The following is a 26,193-nucleotide window of genomic DNA, read 5'->3' as shown; positions in this document are numbered from 1 at the left end:
AAACAGAACAGAGGGGGGTAAGCTACACCTCAGCTTTCTTTCATTTGCCTTTCATACATCTTTCAGCTTTTCATCCATCATATAGTCCTGATAGTTCTGCAGAAGGGCAAATAACACTGCCAACACTTCAAAATAACTAAGACTTACATCTACATAAAAACAAAAGCTAACCTAGTTAAGAGTCACAATCTATAAACTGAAGGTCATCATACATACTTAAGGCCAATAGAGCACCTAAAATCTCCTCCTGCACATCAACAAAAATACACATTTCATGACATCATGAGTTCTTGCAGAATATTTTGGCCATATGTTATTAAATTGCTGCTGCATTTCTCTAAGCAAAATCAACTCCACAGAAAAGCATGTGAGAGTAACATCACTTATGACCATCTCTCATGTTCATAAATTAGAGAGAGAAGAAAAAAAATAGAAAGAAAATATTTGAAGTGAAACTTCAAACAATGCAATGAAGACTAAGACCAAACAAAAGCCCATATCCCTGTGCTACAGGGAGATTCTAGTCGTGCAGTAACCAGTCATCTTACGCTATGGGGCAAGCATCTCACCACTGCTTTACTTTAGCCCAAATCTATCTTTCCACAAAATCAATAACCACCACCAACTCAAAAGCAAACTTCGGTCAAAGTTTTCAAATGGTTTTCAAGGACAGTAAATTAAATCCATTGGTTCTCAATCTTAAGCCATTTACTGAAGGATCTACTTCTAAAGATAATACTAAAGATCATCTAAAATAAAAAAAACCTTTATTTGCATTTCCAGTATTTTTTTTAATATTAAGAATACAGTATTGCAGTCTAGTCTGTTATCTATGTAATGCATCTGTATGTTTCTCTCAGCAGACAATAAAAAATACAAAGAAAAAAAATGTGATTAAGTAGCTTGGAAATAAATAGTATTTTCATTGTAAGGCGCTTGAAACACTTCTATCCATGGAGGAGAACCACTTCAGTCACTGAAACACAGGAAAACTATTTCCATGAATGAAATAGAGGAGATACCACACAAAGCAGTCAGGATAGACATTAAATGAAATCAGTCAGACACAGAGTGGTCACTCAAGCTTCAGTTTCATTAAAGCTTTACTCCTACTAGATAGGCCTAAGGATTGACTCACAACAAATGCAGCCAACAGCTGTGTTGTATCTGTGCTAAACAGAAGTACTCAAATAGCCCAGTGCTTTGACATACTCTTCTGGTCTTCTATTTCAACAGCAACCAAGAGAAAGAGTGCCATCTACTGCATATTGGGCAGCTTAGCCAAATTCTGGTATCAAACATTTGAAGTTCATTTACTTGTGTGAGAAAGTGAAATCAAGCAGCAGCCTAGACCAAGCTCCATTTTTCCTCCTCATTCACTACTATATTACTATTGCATTTGGATTCCCAAAACAGATGCAGTATAAGCCCTCTCCTCTTCCATTCTGTTGTAGAACTTTTAACCAAATTAGCTGATTTACATTAGACTTGAATCCTTTCAATTAATCTACTGCCATGAATTCCCTATACCAGGGGTTTTTTCCCCATTTGTTAAGTAATTATTTAACACTTACCAAGAAACAAGACGATCAGTAAAACTATTATTGTAAGGAACATCTTGTTCCAAAAAACTGCCATTTTGCTCCATAGAGGAATCATAAAAATCTTCTGCCATCTGTAAAATAGCATTGTGTTATTCAAAAATAATTAAACACTAGAAGAAGAGCATAACAACCTCACAGAAGAGACACTTGCTATTGATATGAGACTTCAGTAAGGTCTCTAAACAGCTGTTTTAATTGCAATATAATTTAGGTATACATAACTTTTCCAACAATCCAACTTGCTTGTCTCTTTTTTGTTCTTGTCAATACAGGCAAAGACAATTGGTTCAACTTGAAAACTTCTCTCATGATTGCAGGTACTCTGCAGATATGTTTTATTTTAGCTTTTACTTTGACTAACTTTGTGTTCAGTCCTGACTACAATAAACTCAGGGATGGGGTAAAGACTGTAAAACCCATTCCATCATTTTTATTTCTACCCACTTATACTCCTTGTTGCCAAATAAAATAAAAACCCTCCACAAATTAAGATTATCTCTACTAACCTTCTTCAGAAGGCTTATCTTTTACATTGATGAATCTGCATAGTTATAAAGTACAAGGATTGTTATTTCATTCTATCTTGCAAATGACAACAAAAGGACAAGTCTTATGTTTATATTTTGTCAAGTGTTAAAACCTCTTTCAAGAGCATAAATTTGTTGGCCAAGGAAGCAACTTCAGAGGTCCAATGGTGATGAAGACCATTTTTTGTTTGTTTAAACAATCAATTGCCTACTCAATATTACTGCATGGAGGGCTCTGCAAGAATTTGCACTTGCAGCACAAATGAAGATCATCTGATGTGCTCAAATGAACTAAAACCCACAAAAGACAACAGAGCAGCTTCTTGCTGCAGATTAGAATTGGTGCTACTGCAAAAATGAAGTAATACTTAGTTATGCCATTAGGGATGTAACACAGGCATGGCTAGTCACTGTCTGATAATATCCAACTTTTGTTAAAGGACAAATTTTAACAGTCTCTGGAAAATGTAAATGCTCTTAAAGCAGTTTCCAACCTACTATCAACCTAATTTAAATTAGACTGTAGCATCATCTCCAACGGTTCCTCCTGCTTCTGCACCAGCAAGAATTAAAATATTTTAGCATTGTATATACAAAAACCTCATTTAATCTGAATTCTTTATAGCAGACAGCCATAGTCTGTATCAACAAAGACAGCTTACTTCAATTAAACCAAGCTACAACTCAAATGAAGCAAACTTGCTAACTCTTTAAACATGCAATTCTCCAAGATTCATACTGATCTCCACTTAAGAAGTGATTCTCTGAGGTATGACCTTAGACCAACTATACTGCCAAGTTATAGTCATGCTAAAAATAAGATCTCTTTACTGCAAAGTCTTCCTATGTTATATTTTCACACTTTTTTTTTTTTCCTCAAAAAGTATCGACATTCACATTTATTAATACTGCATTTCCTTTTGGTAACAGAAATCACATAAATATACTCCTTCCAAATTATAGTACTGGCCACCACTACAGATGTACCACACTTGGCAGTACAGTTCTGCCTTTTTTGCATACTTCTATTTTCATATTGTCAATTTACTTATTCCCCAGGAACTTAAAAGTTTGTTAGCAAACTTGAAAAGGAGCTTATTATCCAAAAAATGTGCAGGAACAAGAAAGGCAAACAATCCGTTTGAAGACCAAGTGAGTAAATCAAAACTTTAAAGATCAGCAGTTTCACATCCACCTTTAATCGTGCATGCTTTACTGCTCTGACAGAACCAGCTCCCAGGCCACCAAGATGCGCAAGGCAGAACTGCTGCCCTCCAGTACTGTCACAGCAGCTTAATCTAATGATTAACCTCACAAGATTCCTGCAACAGTTTTGTTAACAAAATAATTGAACATGTCGCAAAGGATAAAGCTACTTCACTCTTTCAGAAACCACTATTCAAAGGAATAGCTGAATGCTACAAACCAAGAGCAGAAATCTATCCTTTGTATATAATTAAAAGCACTGTGTTTAATGTTTGCATAAATTTTGTTAACACTACAGGTTACGAATTTGCTTTTCAGCCACAAAGACTGGATTCAAATCCTATTTATGTCTTAAGTGAAACTTATTTCAATACTCCCAATGTACTGTGCATGTGTCATCAACCTACAGAAATTCTTGCAGCTCGTTTCCTCACACAAGCCATTAATAAGCTGATTACAACTCCTGTAATACTTTTCCCTTCTTACATACAGTTGCACTTTTGATTATAAAACTACAGAAAATACAAGAACTCAATAATCTATGTTGAAATGCTGAACTCCTAACAATCAGAGGTTAAATTAGATTTTTCGAACAGTTTCAACTTCAGAAGTTGAGGAAACATGACCAATCATTGATATCAGCTGTGGAGGATCCAGCCATTTTCAAGACTCTCCCCACAGGTTTAAGTAGTTAAATTCAGACTCTAGATAGAGCAGAGTTTTATCTTAATTTTTGTTTCTTAAGATGTTACAGTAAAAGTTGCATTCTTCACTCTAAATACATCTAACGATGCAGAAGTGAAACATGTAACAGTTTTTATACAGTGCTGAGACAGCAGCGAGTTTTTTAAAAAGCTTTAAGGTTTCATCCTACTTGGGTTTTGCTGTTTTGGTTAGGTGTTTTTTAAGAATTACTGATTCTGGAAAGAAATCATAACTCTGTTTCTCTTGCCTCTTGTAGACAAGCTAGCTTTCCTTATTCCTGTAGAGAAATAAAAATAACATTAGTAAGTATGAGGAGCGACTTACAGGAAACAAGATAAGGCTGTAAGCCAGGCTTTTGCACACAATAAGAGTAATTAACACATTTTGTTTCTTTCCCTTACTAAAGGCATTTATTTTACAACAATGAATTTTTAATGTTTTGTTTTGTGTTCTGGAAGTATTATTATTTTGTTAATCTATTTATTTCAGTAGTCCTGAACCTTCTGCATCAAGCTGAAGTTCACATTTTTTTAAACAAATGATCACAAATTTCTGACAGCCTTTGCACATGCTGTACGCGTCTAGCTTTGAGTATCAGATGCCTCTTATCTGTTCAGCACCCACAATGCCTAGTGCACACCAAAGTGTTGTAAAGCTGCTCCTCGCAAACTTGACAACTCCTGAAAAGGCTGCGCCATCCTCTCGTTTCTTACTGAGCTGACAGCACGGGAAGCCAGATGCCCTCCTGTGTGCTGGCTACTCCAAAAACCCCTGAGAGATGACCGGGAGACAACGTCCCACTTGCTGCAGCAAAGCAATGGGGCTCAGCCTGGGAACCCCGACTGCTGCTTGGATGAATCAGCAGTGTGTGTAAAGCAAACATAAAGCTCCTTAAAAAATGATTCTTGAAACTCCTGATGCGCAAGTCCCGAACAGCATGCCTTCAGCTTAGTTCACTGCTAGTTTAAGATGCAGCAGAAGTCGGTGTTTATAAAAAAAAACAAATAAAATAAAATAAACCCAAACCGCTGAGAAGTCCAAGCTGGGGTTGTCCAGCACAGTGAAATCCTACCTCAGCGGAGAAATAAACGGCAGGCAGAGCACGAGAATTATTCCTGCTTCACCATACAGAAAAGCGGCAACCGCTGTCCACTGGAAAGTCATCGTCCCGGCGGCCTGCGGACGAGAGCGCGGCTCAGGCGGGCCCGCGACACCTCAGCCGCCAGCACCATCGCCACGGCGGCTCCGGCAGCCCGCCGGGCCCAGGCTGCCTCGCGTTGAGCCACCGAGTTTCAAAGGGAAAGACTTCTAAAGTAACTTAACCGTGGCTCCGAGGGGAAGGGGGGGAATGTCCCACTGTAGTGACTTCCCCTCCCGACCCAGCCCCTGGGGCAGAGCCTGTCCGCCGGCGGAGGGAGGTGGGGACTGGGACCCTCACCGCAGCCGCAGGGCCCGCAGGCGGCAGCCCCCCGTGAGGAGACCGCAGCCCGTCCTGTGCCGCAGGCCGATAGCCCCCTCCAACCGCTCCCCGCCCCTAAGCGCTGCCCGCCTTTCCCGCTCCACTCTGCACAGCCGGGGAGGCCAGGGCCGCCCCGGACCCGTCCTGTCCTGTCCCCCCTCCCGGCCGCTCGGCCTTCGCAACCTCCTCGGCACCGGCGCCTGGCTGAGCCTGATGGCAGCGAGTCGCTCTCGAAGGGGCTGGGAACGAGTGAGCCGGTCCTTCCCGCCGGCGCTGAGGGGCAGGGGCGGCGGCGGCGGTGCCGACAGACGGGCCGCTGAAGCGCAGGGCCGCGTCCGCCTTGCTCGGAGGATGTGGGCCGGGACGGGGCTGAGTGACAGGACGGCCGCGGGGGCAGGGCGGGGAGCCACGGCCCGAGGGCGGTGCGGAGGTGGTTGCCGTGCCAGCTGGGGAAAGGTGCGGGCAGGCCTGAGGGGAGGGTCCCCTCTGGTCCTACCCCGGTGGAGTTGGAGGCTCCCCGCCGTCCTCCCCCCTTCCCAGAGGCCATCCTTGGCTACTGCACCCACTTCCCGGGTCTGGCTGAGGGCCCGGGAGGGGTGAGACGTGCAGCACCGACTGCTGAGGGGGTTGCATGGGACAGCTGAAAAGCCGACTCTGACGGTAGGCGTGAATTTATTGAGAAACCACTCCTCTGTTGGAAAACGCAGGGATTTACACGTTGAGAAAGATTAAAATTAGTATATTTTTCACATTATAGGGTGTAAGCATTTTGCTGCAGGATCTTGCTGTGACCGTCCTGCTGCTCCATTACTCAAGCTTATTTGGTCAGGGACTTCAACTCCGCTCTCCAGTGCACTGATTAGTTTCTGATGATCAACTAAAACACTGTGTCCCTCCAGGCATTATGCTACCTTAATGTATTAAGATCCTGTAAATCTGTTTTCTCAAAGAAAATAGGCCCATTATTCATACAGACACCACGAAAAACAACAAAACAACAGTCTCAAACACTGTCAAACAGGCCTGTTTGGACCCCACAAATAAAACAATATTCCTTCAGAAAATTCTGTTCTATCCCACTGTCCTGTGCAGTGCTTTTTATCAGCATAATGAGGCTCCGGCCACACAATTTCCATACCTTGGTACCTGTTTTCCTGTTTCTTGATCATCTCTTCTGCCACCCTTGTAACTCTCCTACTTTGCCCCTGCATAACCCTCCCCTAATCGCCCCTCCCTGTTGTTCCCTGTATCCGTGCCCAGATTCAGTATTTCTGATACCGTTCCTTGTGCAGTCTTGGCCTTACGTGGTGTTACTGAGTTCTGATACGGTTATCGGGCACTCTTGGCCTTGCAAGTTTCTAGTCCTGAAAGGACCCCCCAAACTGCTTTCCAGTTATATGTGTAGCTCAGTTGTTTCTTACATATCTCCCCCTTAACCACCGGTGAACCCCAGCCATCCCGCACAGTGCTATCTGCAGCTTGTGCCAGCTTCTCGTAACTGTTGCGTGTCACGTCCAGCAATTTCACATCATCTCTGGGAGTTTTGCACACCCTGTGCAGTTCAGTCAGGCCAGGGCCCGCTTGCTGCTGATTGCCATCCCCACAGCCCTAACAGATCCTGAGGTGCTGCTGGTGGAAGAGGTTCCCTTGTCTAGCAGCCCTCTTGACACAGCTACCTGCATTTGGGAATTCTGTCCCAATTAATTTCCATCAAAATGAGACAGGTTAAATGCTGTCAATAGTAGCTCTTTGTTCCTCTAATCCATTGGAACTGAAACAGGGTAGGAAAGTTCATGCATAAGCAGTTTTGAGCAGAGTTGTTTGCAGCTGCTCACAATCTGAAATTGTTTACACTTAAATTTTCCCAGGTCTATGGCCTGGGGATGCAGCCAGTGTGTTAACATTTTCCTAGCTGCTGCCAAGCAATGTCTGGATGAAAGGTTACCTCCCAAATAATTCTTTATGTGTAACAAATATTGGAGAGTGACACAACCAGCCATTTCAATCCAAGCTACACAGTGGAAACAGCCTGGGGTTTAAGTAGAATTTCCAACATGCTTTCATAAACATATTTAATCAGAAGCATAGACAAAACATAACCTCTTAGAATGTCCTGTTATTACATTTCATCTATTGGCTTGCAGCCAATAGACTTTATTGAAACTGTTAAAATGTTATTAAGGACTTTCTCCACTTCCAGTTTCCACTTCTGAGCTGCTTACCCACCTCTTGCTAGCACAGCAGGCTGGCCTCCCAGTAGCTGAGCCTGACATTGATACAACTATATTCTGCTTTTTGACTTCAGGGGCCTCATAAGATCTGAGAAAGGCTCACTCTGCAGCACGTGCTGTGCACTTCCACTGCAGCTGCTCTGAGTTCCCCACCAACCTGGAATGCGATCCGTGGGACAGAGAGACGCCTCCTGCAAACATCTGTGAGAGGTCCATTCTCCTGTTGAGTGCACTCTGCCACTCCTGGAAGGTATTCTTCTAACTGAACTTACAGAAGTCCAGGTTGTTGATCTAAGCCTGCCTGTCTTACAGTGAACCACGATGTGATAAATATGATGCCATACAATATATCTAATGGCTAGCTGCTTTAGGGAAAAAACTCAGAAACCTTAAAACATTGCAGTAAAAGAAATACCTCTCCCACCATTAAGGTGACAAGGTATTCAGAAGTAGAAATATGAAATGCCAGTGTATTAGAAGCTGGTTAAAGCAAGAAACCTAATTCTCTGCTGAAAGGAAAGAAAAGAGAAAGTTCAAACTTGTTCCATTCTACTTTGGTTTGTATGACAGCTGTCTCATCATCACACACTGCATTTGCCCAACCATCAAGCTAAAGAGACCTAATAAACAACTTAACAGTAGGGAATAGAGAAAATGGGATTGTACAGGCTGCATGAGGGAGCTGGGGTTACTGCAGCAGGTTAAAAGTTGCAAGAAAGTACAGGTATCATGAGCATACAGCATTGTTGTGCAGGGTGACTTAAAGAGCGGGATCGGTTACAGGAAGCAAAGGACCCAAAATAGGAAACAAAGCTTTGACTCTTTTGTTACTTGCATAATAACTTTTAAATATTTGAAAATTACAAAATAAAAAGACGAAGTACCTGGTGATGTTACAAGTAACATGTACAGGGAAGGAATATATCTAGTGGCTTTAATCTGGAGATGAGAATTTTCCCAGATTCAAAGAGCTTATAATGAGAAATATGACTATATTCTAAAATAACACTGGAAGTTAAATAACTAACTCCCATCTTTAGCAATTTATGTATATTTGAATAGTATGGCTGCTCAGAGTATGGCTTTAAGACTCCAATTTTGCAGTTTATTCTATGTCAACACAGTGAAGTTGTTCACTGTTTTCAGATGCTGTCCTGGTTTTGGCAGGGATAGAGTTAATTTTCTTCCTAGCAGCTGGTGTAGTGCTGTGTTTTGGATTTAGAGTGAGAATAATGTTGGTAACACACTGATGGTTTTAGTTGTTGCCAAGCAGTCAAGGACTTTTCTCATACTGGCCTGCCAACAAATAGGCTGGGGGTGCCCAAGAAGCTGGGAGGGGACACAGCCAGGACAGGTGACCTCAACTGGCCAAAGGGATATTCCATACCATATGATATGATCAGTACATAACTGGGGGGTTGACTGGGAGGTGGCGTGGCTCAGGAACTAGCTGAGCATCAGCTCTGGGTGGTGACCAATTGTGCTGTGCATCACTTGTTTTGTATATTCTTTTATCATCATAATTTTAAGGAAGTTTCTTCATCCTGTTTCGCACAACAGAGTTTCAGGCTCTGAACCCCATGAGATAACTTACTTGGGTGGTACAGCAGTTTTAACAGCTCGAGCTGGGTGTCTCTGCAGAGGGACCCTGAACAAAGAAACTCCTGGGCAATTATACCCTTACAATCTAAGTTCCCCTCACGGGACAGTTCAGACCAATAGTACTATTAGGGTCTGGGGTCTCCACGTTCTCCACTGGGTCCTTTCTTTGTCTCTAGGCGGGCAGCTTCTTATCTCTAGGGGTGCCACCTCTGCTGACAGTTATAGCCTCCTTATCTTCCAGCTTACACCCGCTCTGGGGCCGCCTTCTACTTAACTAGGAAAGGGTTCAGCAAAAGTTCAATATATCTAGGTGAAAATGCATTGCGTGTGGCCTACAGTTTTGGCAAATTTAGTCACTTAGGCCAAGTTAGTTATGCCAACACTTATGCTAAGCTTGAAAACTAATATTTCCCAACTATTATTATTATCATCATCATCTTTCTTTTTCTGTCCTATTAAATTGTCTTTATCTCAACCCACAAGTTTTACCTTTTTCTTTTCAATTCTCTCTGCCATCCCACTGTGGGGGGGATATGTGAGCAAATGCCTGTGTGGTGGTTTTAGCTGCCGGCTGGGTTAAACCATGACAGATGCAAACAAAATTCACAAGGGAAGAAGGCATACAATTCATTTCACCCTCAAAAAAGGATGATAAACTTCTGTTGACTTTTATGATGCATAATTGGCCAGATCAAGCACTCCTTAATTACTAGCGATATTAACAGCAACCTAGGTCTTATACTTCAGGCAGAAATCTCTGATTGATCTCACACAGGCACAACAACTGCTGCCTTCAAAATCATCAAGTATTCAGTTTGTAAATAGGTCAAGGTATTTCAAGTCCTCCAAAGATCAGTTTCCCCACTACTATCAAACAAACAAACAAACAAAAGCACCTTGTATTTGTGTTATTTAACTTTTTCTTCTCTGCTCCTTGTGGCTAATGGGACAGTTCACATAAAATAATAGTTGCTTGCCAAATCATAAAAACCTTAAGAAAATGCTAACACGGGGCTTGGTTAATACTTTCAAGAATCCCTTTCTTCTACAATTCAGTTGTATAGTTTTAATTTTCGATGTTGATGCGGAAGGCTGGAGGCATTTGAGGAGAATTGAGTATTGCACTATAGTTGGATGAACTTGAGATTAGAAATTCAGTAGTACAAAATACAATGTCATGCAGTTGGGAAGTAAGAACTTTTGCTGTAAAACTGGGAGCTCATAAATTACATGATGAGTATTAGTTGAGGAAAAGTGAGGCATTAGAAAGAGAAGTATTAACTGCAGAAGACATTGCTGGGGTTTTACCTGGAATGCTATACCTAATTGTGCTCATCCAATGCCAAGAAAACATTACAAGCCAGGAGAGTGTAGAAGAGTTTTGTCTGAAGGAATGGAGAACTTATTGCACCAAAAAAGTTGTAGAGATTGTCTCAATCAGTCTAGGGTAGCAGAGCATGTCTGTAGTTGTCCTCTTCTTAACACATCAGGAAGGTGACCGTATCAGAAGAGTTATGTAGCTTTGCTCTCTTAGTGAACTAGACTAGATGGTCACGCTTTTCAAACTTCTGTTTGTATGCCTAAATCAGAACATATTTGCTATGAAAAATTATCAAGTCTTTTATGCCATTGCATTAAAAAGATTGTGAGAATTTAGATAGCTAAATGATTAAAAGATCTGGGGAGTAGCATCAGAAGCAACCTCCTCTCCCCCAGGTTGTCATATAGTGTAATAAAAAAAAATTACAATTGTATACAAAACCAAGTAATTTATTTAGAAAATTTAGAACTATTCACTTGTATATTCGTAGAAGTATCAGAGTCAGAAAACTAAGCAACTTCTGGTATGAATTTCTGTGTAAACATATAAAGAAAACAAATTATTTGATTACAAATAATTGTACTGCACAGATTTGTGAAATTTCCCTTGCAGAACAAATGCAGCTGGTGTGTAATGTTATTATCTTGTTCTAATTTTCACTATTTCCCTCCCATACAAAGATTCAAAGCCAAGTGGCTGTCATGCTTTGATAAGCAACATGCCAGCAGGCAGAAAGGACTGCAAGAGCCCCACTGAGAGAATCTGTCAGCTTTTCTTTGACCAATAAAGTTCTGTTTTGGTAGATGACAGAGATTTAATCTTTTATATAATTATTATACAGTAGAGAAACAACACTGAACTTACTTAGATTGAACTTTCAAGTCTTGTATTTTAGATTCAGTTAAGTTTGTACTTAGTTGAAACTAGCTCTTCATTTTACTCTTTCCTTCTTTCCATCATCGTTTATCTATTCCAGTTTCTTTCACTATATGAAGTGTGGAATTTTTGAGTTGTAAGTAAATGTAGAAAGTTTTAATCTGCAAAAGGAACATTTAAAAGAGGGTACTATGCTGGGCTTCAAGGCTTCACAGTCTTTAAGACTGAAAAATCTACTCAAATTTAAAAGTACAGTTTATGCCACTTAAAGCAAAAAAATTCTATAATTGCTCCCTTTGTATTCTTTTGGTCTAAAATTCTTGATATTATTTACAAATAGTCCTTCTGATTTTAAGACGTTTCATGTAAGAAAGGCCCTAGTTTTGCAAATACATCGCTGTAAGCAGTTGACTGGTGAAAAAAGAAATGAAATTACTGCAGTCTTACAATAATCAATCCTCTGTGTAGGAGTGCACTGTAAATAGAATTCCACATTTGTGGAATCTCGAATATTTTCTGGAGTGAAAAATGTTGACACAAAAATACTAAAAATATAAAGTGTCACCTTGATCATAATGTTACGCTGTGTTGAAAATACTTACACAATATATGAATGTGACTAAAAAGTAGGAACCCAATTAAAACTTTAACAATGTATTGACAATTGCAAAATACAAGTTTACACAGAACTAAAATACTTCAGTTATCACACCCCATAATGGTCCTTCAGATAATCTAGTACTGCTGAGGTACTTGACAAAACATTAAAAACTTTTTTTTCTTGTTTTGAAGTTATCCGTTCCATCATGTACATTAAGTGGTGGTGAAAACATGTAAAAGGAGTTCCATGCTCAAGAGCAATGTCAACCCAGTCCTGGATGCACTTCAGAGGTGTCTCTTCGTATCCTGCAAACATAGCTGGATTTGCTAAGAGTCCTCTAGCCACCATTATACCTTCAAATGGGAAATTAAAGCAATCAGTTACATTATAGTTTAAATTTTACATTAAATCTTCCCGTGGATTTTGTACAGCACCCCTTAGGACAACCACGCAAAGCTTACAGACAAGCAACGGAGAACAACAGGGATGAGTATTATAGCTATACCAGAGAAATCCATTTAATAATCTGAACCTCAGAGTACCTACAAGACCTGTCAACACATTCAACTTGATGACATATCCTTCCAGAAATTTTGAAACGAAACACAGGACACAGAAGCCTGTCTTCCCTAATTTTTAAACTGCAATTCAATATTATTTTATTTGCTACACACATACAAACCTGTCTTGTTAACATAAAATTATGACGGAAAGACATAAGAGTAGCACTATGCTAAATTTAGTCATTTTGACTTCAATTCAGCTGATTCAGTGACCTAGAATCTTTCTTCCAGTAAGAGCTCAATGTCTCAATTATATAAATCTCAGGGCTGTTGGTCTTCAGTAAATCTTTCTGAAGAAGCCAATGTATTTGCAACTATAATCCTCAATTGTCAGATAAACCCATACAAGTTCTATTGTAATTTTTCTGCAATTAAGGGATTCTGTTTTCCTGCACTGTCAACACAGATAATCTATCACAGTCTCTTTGTAAAAAAATAGGATGATGAAATATGACAAATTTCGTACATGACAGAAAAAAACTGATGCTTTATATTTTTGCCATTGAAGAAGGCCAGCTGAGCTGTAAGAACATTCTTTTATGTATTTCCTTCCTGCTTTGTATTTTGGGGAAAAGTCAATGTAGCAACACAACAGTTTCGTTCAACTAGTTTTTGTTGTTGCTATTGAACATCAATAGTGTCAAAGGAAACCTGCCACATGAACTTTTCCTTACGACACTAGCTACTGTTCTCTGTCCTGTTATTCTCTAGCTGTAAGATTCAAAGTGTGTAGATATAGATCACCTCTTCAAAACATGTACTGAATTTCCATATTGTCTTGAAACCATAGACAGCTGCAGGAATCTATTGTGACTGAGTAACTGCAGGGCAATCCTTTACCCCAAAATTCTACCATTGAAGTGTAAGACAAGGTAAATACATACAGATCTGAGAGTGCAAAGCCTCACTGTGTCCTTGAAGCTAACAATCCTAACTGTTAAGTATCTGTCTTAACAATATTTCCTTTTTCTGCTGTATTGTTACTCGAAGGAATCTGCTCCCACATGCAGGAAGTAGAGATTTGCAAGTGGAAATTCACAGTTCTTTAGAAGATGATCAGCTCCATAAAGAGAATGAACATCTGAAGGTCCTTCTGAACTCCACTGCTGACTGATAAGATAGCATAATTAAGCAAAGAGCTTTTGTAATTTGCCTCAGAAATCATTATTTGTGGCTTTAAATAATGGTGCTCTAGTGCTCTGATGATTACAAGTGACTCTGTTTATGCCTTTATAAGGCATCTAAAACATCTTCTTTCATTTGTCTCCTCAAAGAGCAAAAAGCACTCAAATCATGTCCTACTTACAGCCAAAATAAATACTTTGAAATCTGATTTGTCAGTTTATTTAGAAAATAGAGTATGTTTAGTCTTACCATCTGCTCCTGTCAAGTGATGAACATTTTCAGCATCTTTTAAAGTTTTAATGTCTCCATTAGCCACAATAGGTATAGACATGCTTTGTTTAATTATTTTAATTGCATCATAATGTACAGGCTGATGTCTTTCTTCCACACTTCTCCCATGTACTGTAATCCATGAAACTCCAGTTGCTTCAGCTTTTTGACACAGGTCAACTGTTCTTTTTAAGTCCTCATGGATCCTAAAATTCCAAGGAATGAAAACATTAGACAGTAAGTTACCTGAACTGTATAAAAAGCCGCCCTCCATAAGGAGCAGTTACCACAGATTTGTATAAATAATAGTATAAATAAAGAAAATGTTACTGTTGAAAGATAGTTTTTTTAATAAAGACATACGAGTTTTATTTGTTGAAACCACTATTTAATTTAGCATTTCCCAATTACATCACATTTCTGAAATATACATAGTAAATTTTATAGAGATTAAGCACGGGTGCCCAAAAGATTCTAAAATAAACATAATTATTTCGCATATTTTGTGGAAAAAAATCCAATTTATAACAGTTCTTTCCTGAAGGATTGCAAACTGAGTTGAAACTTGAGTGACAAATATGGAAAGACCACACGGGATATGTTGATAAATAGTGGATGAAGTGGTACAAAGCAATGCAAAGCAACAGTTCACAGCAGTTTATAGAGTGATGAAGGGAAGCGGGATGTGTTCCTTACAGCAGCTGTGGCGATCAGTTCCCACTTTTGTTACCCTTCCCTTTACAGCCAGCAGTAACTGTGGCTCTGGCGTCCCGCAGCTCCCAGAGTAAATCCTTGTGATGGTACAGATTATGCATTGCTTTTATTTTACAGAACCCTAGACCTTTTAACTTGTACTTCCATGTCATTTGAATTGCAAGAAAACTCCAGCATCCAGCATGTTATCTGGGTAAGTAGTCAAAGGCTGTGCTGGTTCTACTATCTAAGTTTGGGGTTACGCGCCCCAGACATTCTTTCACCATCTAGGGTCAAAAAACCTCAGCAGTTTTCACATGTAAAGAAATTATTAAAATATGTAATATTACATTAACAGAATTATATGTATTATAGTGTAATTATTACACTAACATGTTTCTTTAAAAAAAATTAAAAGGATTCTTCCATGTACCACGAACAGCACTTACGTTAGACCTACCTTATTTTAATAGATACTGAAAATCTAGGGTTGTCGATCTGATTCCGTACATGCCTCACCATATCTTGAACTAGTTCTGGTTTATTTATTAAGCAAGCACCATAACCTTCTGCCATTGCCCATCTTTAAAAGAAATAGAATACTTGTATTCTACATTTGAAACAAATGCAGATCAATTTCAGTCAAATACATCAGCTTCCTTACAACCTTTAGAATGTGTGGTTGTGTAAACAGAGATAGTACTGGCTACCAATCGATGATTTGTTTGCATTTTTGACACCAGCTTTTAGATCGTGGTTTAGTCTCCATTGTGCTGTTAGAACTTTGGACAAGTTACTGATCTCTTCCAGTTCAATCTTCCATCCACAAAATGGACTCATAAGGAAGATGATAACATTTAATCAACAGTGGTTTAGACCATACATAAAACAAATAGTTTGATGTTTCCTTTTCCATTGCATCATGGACTTCTTCTAAACAGAAAATGACTTTGGATTGAAAAGGAAGATTTTTGAAGTGAGGATATGATTTCAGTAATATTCTGAAGATTTTCCCTCAACTGCAAAACACTTTATTTTGATTGGTAGGAAATAACCTTTGCTTCCACTGAAAAGCAGCAGTTTTTTCCTTAAACAATCTTTCTTATAAAGGCAGATTAAGTGCACAAAGTTTTGTTATTTTGAAAGCAGCATGCACAAGAAACAAAGGATTCAAATGTAAGCATGTATTTTTGGCCTAAAAGGAATTTACAGTTTGGCATACTTAACTGTAGTTAGCTTAGAAAAAAAAAACCCCAACACTTCCATTCCGAAGTCTCAGATCTCTCCAGAAAAGTTTCCTCAAATACTATAATTTTAAGTCAAGACAACCTAATTAGAATAGACACATTAAGTATTTGCACCGTAATATTATCTTCTGTTTTCCTACATTTATTTTTGAGGTCTTCACTTAGAAAAAGACTGCCTGACAAGCATGTAATAAATAGTTCTCAATTGAACCAGTTAGCAAGAATCTTCATTTGTGCATTACTACTCTGTTTCACTGTCAAGACAAAATCTTTATCAATTTAAGTGAGAAGTAGATCACTAATTCACTGTACTTATAAACCTAATAAAAGATGGAAGAAATTCTTTTGAGCACTTCCTGAATAATATAATCTGTATAATTAGAGACTATCCTTCACTTGCAGATATCAGGGACTTGCCTCATTATTTTGGGAATCGCTACATCATTTCTCAATATACTCTCCAAATTATTTGCAGCAAACACTTTTTGGTAATGCATATTTAAACAGCTGTTGAGAAGGGATGGACACTTCACTTCTGAGCCAACACTCAATATCTCAGAAATAAAAAAGGCAACTTTGCAAAATACACCTGGTTTTCCCAGTCTCACCATGGTGACAGGCATCTCAGAACATTCAGAACAATGTCTTGCCCCACAGACATTTCTGACAGGTTAAAAAGCTCTTTCTCTCTCCAAGTCTATTTTTAAGTTAAGACAGCAAATTACTATGAAAATAAAGACCAGCATTCTTTATTCTCAAATTATTTCATCATTATTTCACCAGCTTTTTCAAAACTTTACCTCTGAGGACAGCCACAGTTTAGGTCTATTCCATCTGCAAAAGGACAGACGATACGGGCAGCATCACACAAAACCTGTGCTTCTTTAGCAGCAAATTGAACAATCAATGGATGATCACCTACTCCAATGAAAAGATATTTAGAGATTTTAAAAAACCCCAGAAAATAAAAAGAAGAAATTATAAATTTTAAATGTTTTTCATACATTGAAAAGCTGTCTGGCCATGGTCCTGAGCAAACTGGCTCTAGGTGACCCTGCTTGAGCAGGGCGGCTGGGTTACATGACCCACAGCAGTCCTTCCAAACTCACCTATTTTGTAATTCTGCGAGCCCTAGATCACAAATAAAGGTAGTTCACCAGTGGTTACTAAATGAGTATGTCTATCAAGAGAGGTGGGAATTCAGACATACGTATGTGTCCTAGATGGTTGATGGCTCAACATAGACTTTTTCTGACTGAAATTGGTCAGATGCTTATCTTTCACAAAGACGATATATGAAACTAAGTATTTGCAATTTTTCAGCAGCCTTCATGCTTCTCCTCCTAGCCTGCCCCTTCTCTTCTGCATGCTGCCCCTTTGCTGTGCTGACATGGCTGTCTGTCTTGCCAAGCGGGAAAGTTGCTTATGGAACCAACCCTTCAGGAAGGAGCTAAATGGCACAAGATGTGCCCTTCCTTATCCCAGCCCATCTCTTTCCTCCTCTGTGCCAACACGGCTGTTTTTTATGCAGAGTTGGAATGAGAATACACAGGCAGAGGCAGCTTTAGCAGCTGTCTCAAGTGGGAAACCAAAGTGTCAGTGCTCCTCAGCTTGGGTCTGCTGAACTACTTGTGATTTACTAAGCCCCTGTAGAGAGCCAGATGGTCATTTGGAACATGGTCTCCTCTTTTACAGCTACTGCATTACATTAAAGGCATCTAAAAATATCTCAAACAGTCTTAGCACCAACTTCCTGTATAAACAATTGCTGCAGTTAAGAAGAAGGGGAGTATCTGAGCACTGATGGAAAGAGATGATTCAACAAATGCACAAAGCAAATGCACTTCTGGTACTGAAAAGACCACTGGTGCTTCTGAAGATTTTTCTATTTTAGTGGAAAATAAGCAGTTCATGAAGTAGCGGAACTTAAGTCAGAGAGGGCAGCAGTACCTTCTCAATCAAGTTGAGACACTTCTGGAAGTTACCTAAAAATCCAGCAAGCAAAAAAAAATCCCTTGCATATTTTCAAAACAGTGTCCATTTAAGACAGTGCTCTAGCTAAAGAGATTTATATTACTGAAGTTAATACTTTGGAATAAATCCACGCTCCTAATTTTTGGTTGAGCATTACATAATAAAAATACTGAGTCTAGCCATGTTAATTTTTTTAGCAGTGTCCACAAAAAAAATCTACCTCTATGTCAGAAATACACAACACAGAAATGTCAATGCCAAAGAAAATGGAAACCAGAAATTGCAATTGTAGGCTCCTAACCTACTCTGCTAATTAGAAGACAAAATCCCCAAATAGCCAGGAAGCTAAACATAAAACCACAGTAAAATTTTACAACCTGTTGTGGAGCTACTTGTTAAAAGCATAAATGCTAATAATATAAATACTATGATCTTGGCAAAGCTGTCTGTAGCAGAAAGTTTTAGAGGCCTATAAAATTAAGGCCAGCATGAAAGAGGTGAATGGGAAAAAGATATGGTTTACAACACTAGAATGTTTCCTTTTGTATCCCTTGTTATCAGGCAGCAAAGGAGAATTTCCTCTTTCCCTGTCCCTGCACCCCCCAGAATATACTACATATCTGACGTGTGGAACTTCAATGTCACAGGAGGTTGTGTAGATCAGAAGTTGAAAGGCAACAGACTAGTGGCTCTGTAGACCTTTGAGCCATATATATTGTCAGTTATGTTCTTACTCGTTTATTTTTACACATGAATAATTATTGATGCTTTTTTAAAGTTAAATTCCACTAATAAGAGAGCCTACCTGTGCTTCCCAATGTGACTTTTCTCTCTAACTGTTCTACTTGCATAATGCACCATTGTAAACAGCCAGTGCTAACATAATGAAATATACTTCCCCTGCTGTTATATAAACATTTACAAAACTACCAATTCAGTGGTCTGAATAGATTAAATTATCACACTTCATAGATCCTACACGCCAATCTTACCAGCATGTCAGCAGCACTCTCTTCATTCCTCCAGTTGAGGCCTATGCTTCTGTGTTCCCTGTTACACTCTTCTACTGCAGCCACTTTGTGCCAGCAGACCTGTATCGTTATTGTCACCTCTTCCCACGTATTTCATACCACTTTTCTCTTTTGCTTTACAGCCAGGACTCTATACAACTCCTTATATTCCATCTTTCTGTATGTGTTCTGGTTATGTTTCTCTACCATGCCTGAAGCCTTGCTTCTCCCCATCAACCCTAACCATGCTTCAACTTCCTGGTCTCTTCTTGCCCCTTTTTATCATCCTCAGAATATCTCAAGGAGACCACCAACATCCCCTTCCCCTTTCCACTCCAGCTAATTTGAAACCCTGCTTCTTTTATCAGTCCTTGATTCCACTGTATCAATGTCTGGTCTATTAATTTTTTCGCCTTTAGCAACCCTCTTATTTTTGTTAGAGACTGGAAAACTTTTCCTGGCAATGAGTTAAGTGTTAGTCTCTGAAATACACAAGAAATGGCAATTTCTGGGAAAAAAAATCTTACTACCATCTTGTACAGGGTCTGGCTGGGATGGAGTTAATTTTTAAATTTATTTAAAGTTTATGTATATGTGGTGGTTTAACCTTGGCTGGACACCAGGTGTCCACAAAGCCACTCTATGACTCCCCTCTTCAGCAGGACAGGGAGGGGAGAAAAATAAGATGGGGAAAAAACCCTTCCTGGGTCAAGATAAAGGCAGTTTAATAAAACAAAAGGCTGTGCCCAGAAACAAAGGAAAATCAAAAGATTTATTATCTACTTTTCATCAGCAAGCGATGTGTGGCCACTTCCCAGGCTTCAGTAGCATAGCAGTTGCTCCGGAACACAAACATCATAAAAACCCCAAACGCTCCCCCACTTCCTCCTCCATTCGCTCAGCTTCTTATTGCTGAGCAGACGTCGTACGCTATGGGATATCCCTTCAGTCAGCTGGGGTCACCTGTCCTGGCTGTGTTCCCTCCCAAGATCTTGCCCACTCCCAGCCAACTGCTGAAAGGGGGAGAAATGTTGGAGAGACAGCCTTGGTGCGTGCCAGCACTGCTCAGCCGTAGCCAAAACACTGGTGTGTTATCAGCACCTTGCTGGCTACCAATACACAGCACAGCACTGTGAGGGCTGCTACGGGGAAAATAACTCCATCTCAGCCAGACCCAATAGAGTACAGCAGCCTGTATGGTGCTGTGTTTGGGATTTTGGGACACAAAAAGCATTGTAACGCACAGGTCTTTTGGCTACTGCTGCACAGTACTTGCACAGTGTGAAAACTTTCTCTTTTTTCTTCGCTCTGCCTCCACCTGCCCCCAACAAATAGACTGAGGTGGGCAAGAAATTGGGAGTGGACACAGCTGGAACAGCTGACCCAAACTGGCCCAAGGAATATTCCATTCCATATAACTTCAAGCTCAGCAATAAAACTGGAGTGGTAGCGGAAGAACAAAGTGGGTAGGGACACGGAAACTGTGTTCCAGGGTGGCCGTTGCTTGGAGACTGGCTGGCTTTGGTCTGATGGTGTGGGGTGGGAAGTGATTGCCTTTGCATCACTTTTTTTTCCTTCTCCTTCTTCCTCTACTTATTGAGCTGTCTTTATCTTGACCCATGAGTTTTTCTTGCTTTTGCTCTTCCTATTCTCTCCTGCTGCTGCTGGAGGAGGTAGAGGAGGAATGAGCGAGCAGCTGTGGGTGCATAGCCACTGGCTAGCTACGTGGTCAACACATCACACATCTAAATCAGTTTGGAGGCCCTGATTTCAGGTGGAGACAAGGCTTTCCGCTATTTTATTTGACACACTGTCACTGGAATGTCCTTACTCTCACCTAGAATATTTCTATGGTTTTACAACCAGATATAGTATAGCAAAATTGTTAATGAATGTCAAGTTGTGTGACAGACTTCATTCACTTGGCGAATTTGGTTTATCACCACATAAAGCATTCTGTTAAGGCAACGGTTTCTTAAAAATATACCTTTGTTTGTTGTGAATTCACTGTCTCTAGCTTTTGCAGATCTCACAAAATCAGCTGCCACTATCATTGGTGTGTAACACAAATCGCAACTGTATTTCCTAACCAAGGTTCTGAAAGCCAACCTGCAAACACATGAAAATGAAGAGGTAAATAGTAAAGCCATTTTTCTAATTAGCTATTCTAAAATGCTGTTCTGACATGCAGTACTGTGGGGATCTCCAAGTATAATCGTAAGATAAAACATGTCTATCTCCATCTTTAATAATTAAAGGAGAAGGTAATCATCCTTGTTTTTCCAGTGAAGATAAACTTCCTCAGAGAAAATACATTGAAAACATAGTTGACGTGACAGTTACTTACTTTGAATAACGGACCATAGGGGCACATATTTTTACAACTTGTCCAGAATGAAACAAATCCATGGGATCTTTTAGTTGGCATTGCTTAGTTTCTACGATGTCACCAATCATGTATAATTAACAATCCTTTTAGCATCTGGAAAAACAAACAGTGTTTGCATGTAAGTAATTCAGCTATTTCTCACAGGCCACGCAGCTAAATAACAGAGCTTAAATCGGACTCGCTCTTTGGTAAAGCACCCTGACACTGGCTTGCAGAGTGTCGGGACCAAGCCTTCTGCCAGCACCAGCTATGAGCACCGGCCCTGCGCCGGGTGCCCCGCTGTAACGTGTAATACCGCCGTTGTAACGCCGTTGCGCCTCCACCCCTTACAGTACGGACCGAGGCCGGAAGGTCGGGCTCCAGCCCAGCCCCTCAGCGCGGGGCCGGCTCCGAGCCCGGACCAGGGGCTCAGGGCTGCCCCTGCTCTGCCCCATAGGCCGCACGGACAAAGTTTTCCTCTCGTCCGGCGAGAACCGCCCCTGCTTCAGCCTAGGCCCGCTGTCTCTCCTCCTACCGCTACAGGTCCAGCTCCCTCCCCGCACGGCGGGGCCTGCGGCCCGGCCACCCTGCCCTGAGCTCGCTCCCGCCTGCCGGTGCCTGCCGGGTGCCGGAGGCGCGGGCCCGAGGAGCGCCGCGCCGCCGCCGCCACCGCCACCGCCACGGCCCGCCCGGCTGCCGCCACCCCCGGGCGGGCTGCCCGCACCCTGCCGCCCGGCCCGGCCCGGCGCTCACCACGTGCGCGAGCGCCCCGCCACCGCGCCCGCCCGCTCGCGGGGCCGCCCCGTTCCGTCGCGCGCCTTTGCCATCATCGCCGCGCGCCGCCGCCCCGGAGTGACGCGCGGGCTGCCGGCACCTGCCAGCATGGAGGAGGCGGGGGCGGGCGGCGGCGGAGCCGCGGCCCCGGCCCTCGCCGAGCTGCTGGCGGACGGTGAGGCGCGGCAGTTGGCGGCGGCTGAGGGGGGGCCCGCTGGCTCGGCGCGGGCGGGGGGAGGAGGCAGCGCCTGGCTGTCCCCCCCCCCCCCCGCCGGCAGGACCACGTCGGGGGGCCCGTCCGCGGGCGGCCCTGAGAAGACGTGGGGTCCTGCGCGAGAGCGGTGTTGGGCTGGGCGGGCAGAGCCGGGGGAGGGGTGCCGGTGCTCGGGGACGGGACGAGGAGGGCGGTGAACCCCCGTGCTGTCAAGTCACGGAAAGTTTCGGCGGCGGAGGGACGGCGGGCGGCGGGGAGTGCTGCCGCTCCGGCTGGGCTTCCCCTCCGCGGGGAGGAGACCTCCGGCTGCGGGCAGAGGGGTCTTAATGGCGCGGCCCTGCGAGGTGGCGGGTTCACCTCTGGGCGCTTGCTCCTAAAGGACAAAAAAAGTGTACTAAAAGGAGAGACGGAAGCGCTTGGTAATATTAGTATGCACTGTCTGGAAGCACGGGTCGTGCTTGATCCAAAATCATCATTGCAGTATCACTGATTGTGTAGTTCATAAAGCAGTACCATTGTAAGAGTCTGGTATGATTACATGAAGTCGTGTCTCATGCCGCTTCAGTCCTCAGCGATTGGAAGGTGACTAGTGTGTGTTTGGTTATGGGTGCAACCTCAACAGCCTCACCCTGGTTACACTGTAAAGTTTGAAGAAGAAGGTAGCAATACTTTTTAGTGTATTCCACTCAAGAACAGACTAGGGGGAGTAAAGGAACATGTGCCTTTTTCACCATTTACACCCCCCTCCCCAGTCATCAGCTCCAAAGTTGTTTCTCTTGATTGTGGTCTCTTCTCAAATCAGTGTCTCATTTGTATTATGTGATGTAGAGAATGCTTGAAGAAAGCAACGGTCAAAGAACTGTACACTTTAGATTCGTAAAAATTATTTAACTGTTTTGAAGTGTGAAGATAAAATCTAAATCTTTTTCAGAATGTTATGCTGACTTCTTCAGAGAAGACTTTGATGTGAAAGCTTACACTTCCCAGTCTATCCATCAGGCTGTGATAGCTGAGCAACTGGCAAAACTTGCCCAAGGTATTAGTCAGTTGGATAAAGAGCTTCATTTACAAGTAAGTTTAAAGCATACCTGTTATTCTGGGGTGGTTGATATAAACTGGTCAAAAGCTTAGTAATCGTATGATCTTGTTGCTTCTGAAATTGCCTGGTGTATTCTGCAAGCAGTAACTAAAGGTACAACTTCCAGCAAAACTAGTAGTGAATCTGATACTTAACTCAGTCAAGCCCACTCTTAATACTCCTACCAAGAAGCCATATACTGCTTTGTTTTCAGTTTCTGCAGCCAGTATCTGTGTACATAGACGTTCTGCTCTTCCTTGTAAGGATGTTCCCTGACTCTTTCCAAATGATCATGTCAGCTATCAGAAATGCTGGCCTGTGTTTTGGGATGACAGTTGTGAGAAGATAGGGAATGGTTTAACTTGCACCCTTTCATCCTGTGCTGGAGAGCAGCCTTAGCTCTAAGACTTACCTTTATCTGGGCAAATATATGTTAAGACACCTCCACACCTTCAGAAAGGCTTTTGAGTTTGAACAGTAGAAAGCTTTTTGGTAAAATCTGTGCAGACACCGCAAATCCACAGTGGAGCTTGCAGTGAGAACGCATGCGAAGTTTCTGTGTAGTTTCAAAACCTGTTTCCTCCCTCCCCCTGCTGCAATTGGTAAATTCTTTGGGAACTAATTTCTAAACGTCATAAACAGAAAATATTAAAAATGAGACTATACATTATTACTGTGTGATTAATGAGCTTATATTTACTATTATTACTATATATGAAGGTGTGTTGAAATGTGATTGCTCTGCTGGCTTTAGTTAAGATGTCAGCTATGCTGCAGTTCTCATTCTGACTTTGCCGCTTTTATGAATTAAAACGTGTTCTGAAAACCCTTTCATCTTTAAGGTGTGGCTGCTTTTTCCTGTGTCTGCCTAACGCAGGGATGATGATGATATTCCCCATTTTTCTGTGTTGATTTCTCTATTCTATTTGTTAAGGTTGTAGCAAGACACGAAGACCTGTTGGCCCAAGCAACTGGAATTGAATCCCTGGAAGGTAAATACTGTTATATTATGCATAAATACCATTATATTATGCTTGCTACTTCTTACAATGGAGGAAGCACTTTTAATATCTGTGCAGGGAATGTCGTTCACTGCCAACTTTGGCCCCTAATGTTAATGCTACGGATCTTATTTCTGAGGAGTAACATGAGGCAGGGTTTTTTTGATGTCAGTAGATGGAGCTCCAGGGAGGAAATTTGGCTGATACTTCTCTGGCATAACTACTTCATATGTAAACATATTTTGATAATCAGTTCTGAGCAACTTTAGCAAACAAGTCTTTTTGACCTTTTAATGTATTTTTCTAAATAAGCCTAATTTTGTTGCAACATTAGCTGATATCTGTTGCTGTAAGCACCAAGTCTGTGCATGTTGCGTATGCATGTGTTGCATAGTTTGCAAATCTTAACCAAAGAGGCTTTAATGCATAATCTTAACTGCATTGAGATGGTTTTTTTTCCTAGTAAGGGGCTGCTAAATTAAATACATACCTTTGTGTTATTCTACTGTTTGGGATCTGGATTTTAACATAAACTGGTGACTTCCAAAGGCCTTACTTAGGAGCCATTGAATTTGTATAGAACAATGGTTGCAGTATATTGTTCTTGTGCCAGGAGTTCATTAGACTTGCCATTCTGCTCTTTGTCACTTGCTGGGAGCTTCATGTGGTTTTGTTTGTTTTTTTAATGCAGAAAGTTATTTACTTCTATAACATGCTAATTTGCATATACTATGGGATCCAAGCATATCCCCTTTTCCCCTTCCATTTTGTAACTTGCAAAGTAATTTATCTTTGTTCCTTCTTCTGCTTGCAGGTTTTGGCATAACCAGAGAGTTTCTGGTTACTGACAGTTATATCTTCTTAGTCTTTGGAACTTGTTGGATACAGTATTCAATTGTTAGCATTTGCATATAGCTATAAAAATAAAGAAATGCCTATTTAATCTACCAATTGTAGCTCCCAAATAGCTTTTTAAACAGTTGGAAAATTAAGCATAGGAAGACTGGAATCTCTGTTCATTCTCCAAGTAAGAAGTAGATAGGAATCTGTAGTCAATATTGTGACTGATAAATACTTCCCAGTGACGATCTTTAGCAATTTGTGCTCAGTGGAACTGTGTTTTCTGAAATCGTGGTTGTTTCTGAAGGACTCCTTCCTAAAATTGCTCTGAGGAAAGAATTAAGTACTTCAAAACAGCTATTCAGTTATAAAACATTTCTATAAGGCAGGCGTGGTAAATAAGACATGTGTTACATTTAATAACCTGAAGTAAAAATAGAATCTGAATCACTTCAAATTTGCTGAAATTTCTCCATTTACTTAGGGTTATGCTCTTCAAGGGGCCTTTTCTGCGTGTTAGGAGAGAAGAAGCATGCAGAGGTTCTAATCCTGAAAAGTGTTTGATACTCGAGGCATCAGTAGAAACTTCAGTCTGCAGTTGCCAGGAAAATCAAGCATCTATGCACACAATGATGATGTTTTAAGTTTTGCAAAACTTTCTCATCTCTGCCCTGCTTGTGCTACATGTGATATATGGTCACTGTAGAGAAACACTGAGACAAGATTTATAAGAAAAAGAAAAGATGGATGTCAATAGAAATTTTAATTATGACATTAGAAACACATAGCTCTTGGTGTGTTTATCAAGAAAGTTAGCAAGTGAAGATTATGGAAAACTAATTCACAGCACGCACCATCATTTGGATGCGTGAAAGTGAATCTCATTAAACGTTTCAAACTGATA

At 41.1% G+C, this 26,193-nt stretch overlaps 2 protein-coding genes across 5 annotated transcripts in view; one reads left to right on the top strand and one right to left on the bottom strand.

Moving 5' to 3' along the window:
• Window positions 1-26,193, bottom strand: part of DUS4L (dihydrouridine synthase 4 like) — a 117,643-nt gene that overhangs the window by 16,151 nt on the left and 75,299 nt on the right. Inside the window, exons 1-8 of one of the 4 annotated variants that reach the window (XM_075741978.1) lie at window positions 22,136-22,218; window positions 21,362-21,496; window positions 21,002-21,123; window positions 16,831-16,948; window positions 15,244-15,366; window positions 14,057-14,296; window positions 5,115-5,207; window positions 1,575-1,675 (exon numbers count right to left, since the gene is read on the bottom strand). In XM_075741978.1, the coding sequence (XP_075598093.1) occupies window positions 1,575-1,675; window positions 5,115-5,207; window positions 14,057-14,296; window positions 15,244-15,366; window positions 16,831-16,948; window positions 21,002-21,123; window positions 21,362-21,471 (907 nt within the window). In that variant the 5' untranslated portion in view covers window positions 21,472-21,496; window positions 22,136-22,218. Of the gene's footprint in view, window positions 1-1,574; window positions 1,676-5,114; window positions 5,219-5,684; window positions 5,800-11,083; window positions 12,486-14,056; window positions 14,297-15,243; window positions 15,367-16,830; window positions 16,949-21,001; window positions 21,124-21,361; window positions 21,497-22,135; window positions 22,219-26,193 lie in introns of those variants that run through there. The other 3 variants (XM_075741949.1, XM_075741971.1, XM_075741960.1) reach the window with 3 other exon arrangements.
• COG5 (component of oligomeric golgi complex 5) overlaps window positions 22,084-26,193 on the top strand; it is a 190,224-nt gene continuing 186,114 nt past the window's right edge. Inside the window, exons 1-3 of the mRNA XM_075741876.1 lie at window positions 22,084-22,331; window positions 23,302-23,441; window positions 24,383-24,440. Of these exons, the coding sequence (XP_075597991.1) occupies window positions 22,265-22,331; window positions 23,302-23,441; window positions 24,383-24,440 (265 nt within the window). The 5' untranslated portion in view covers window positions 22,084-22,264. The remainder of the gene's footprint in view (window positions 22,332-23,301; window positions 23,442-24,382; window positions 24,441-26,193) is intronic.

Source organism: Balearica regulorum, chromosome 1 (assembly GCF_011004875.1).
Source record: "Balearica regulorum gibbericeps isolate bBalReg1 chromosome 1, bBalReg1.pri, whole genome shotgun sequence".
Classification (NCBI taxonomy): Eukaryota; Metazoa; Chordata; class Aves; order Gruiformes; family Gruidae; genus Balearica; species Balearica regulorum.
This window is presented reverse-complemented; position numbering and strand designations above follow the sequence as displayed.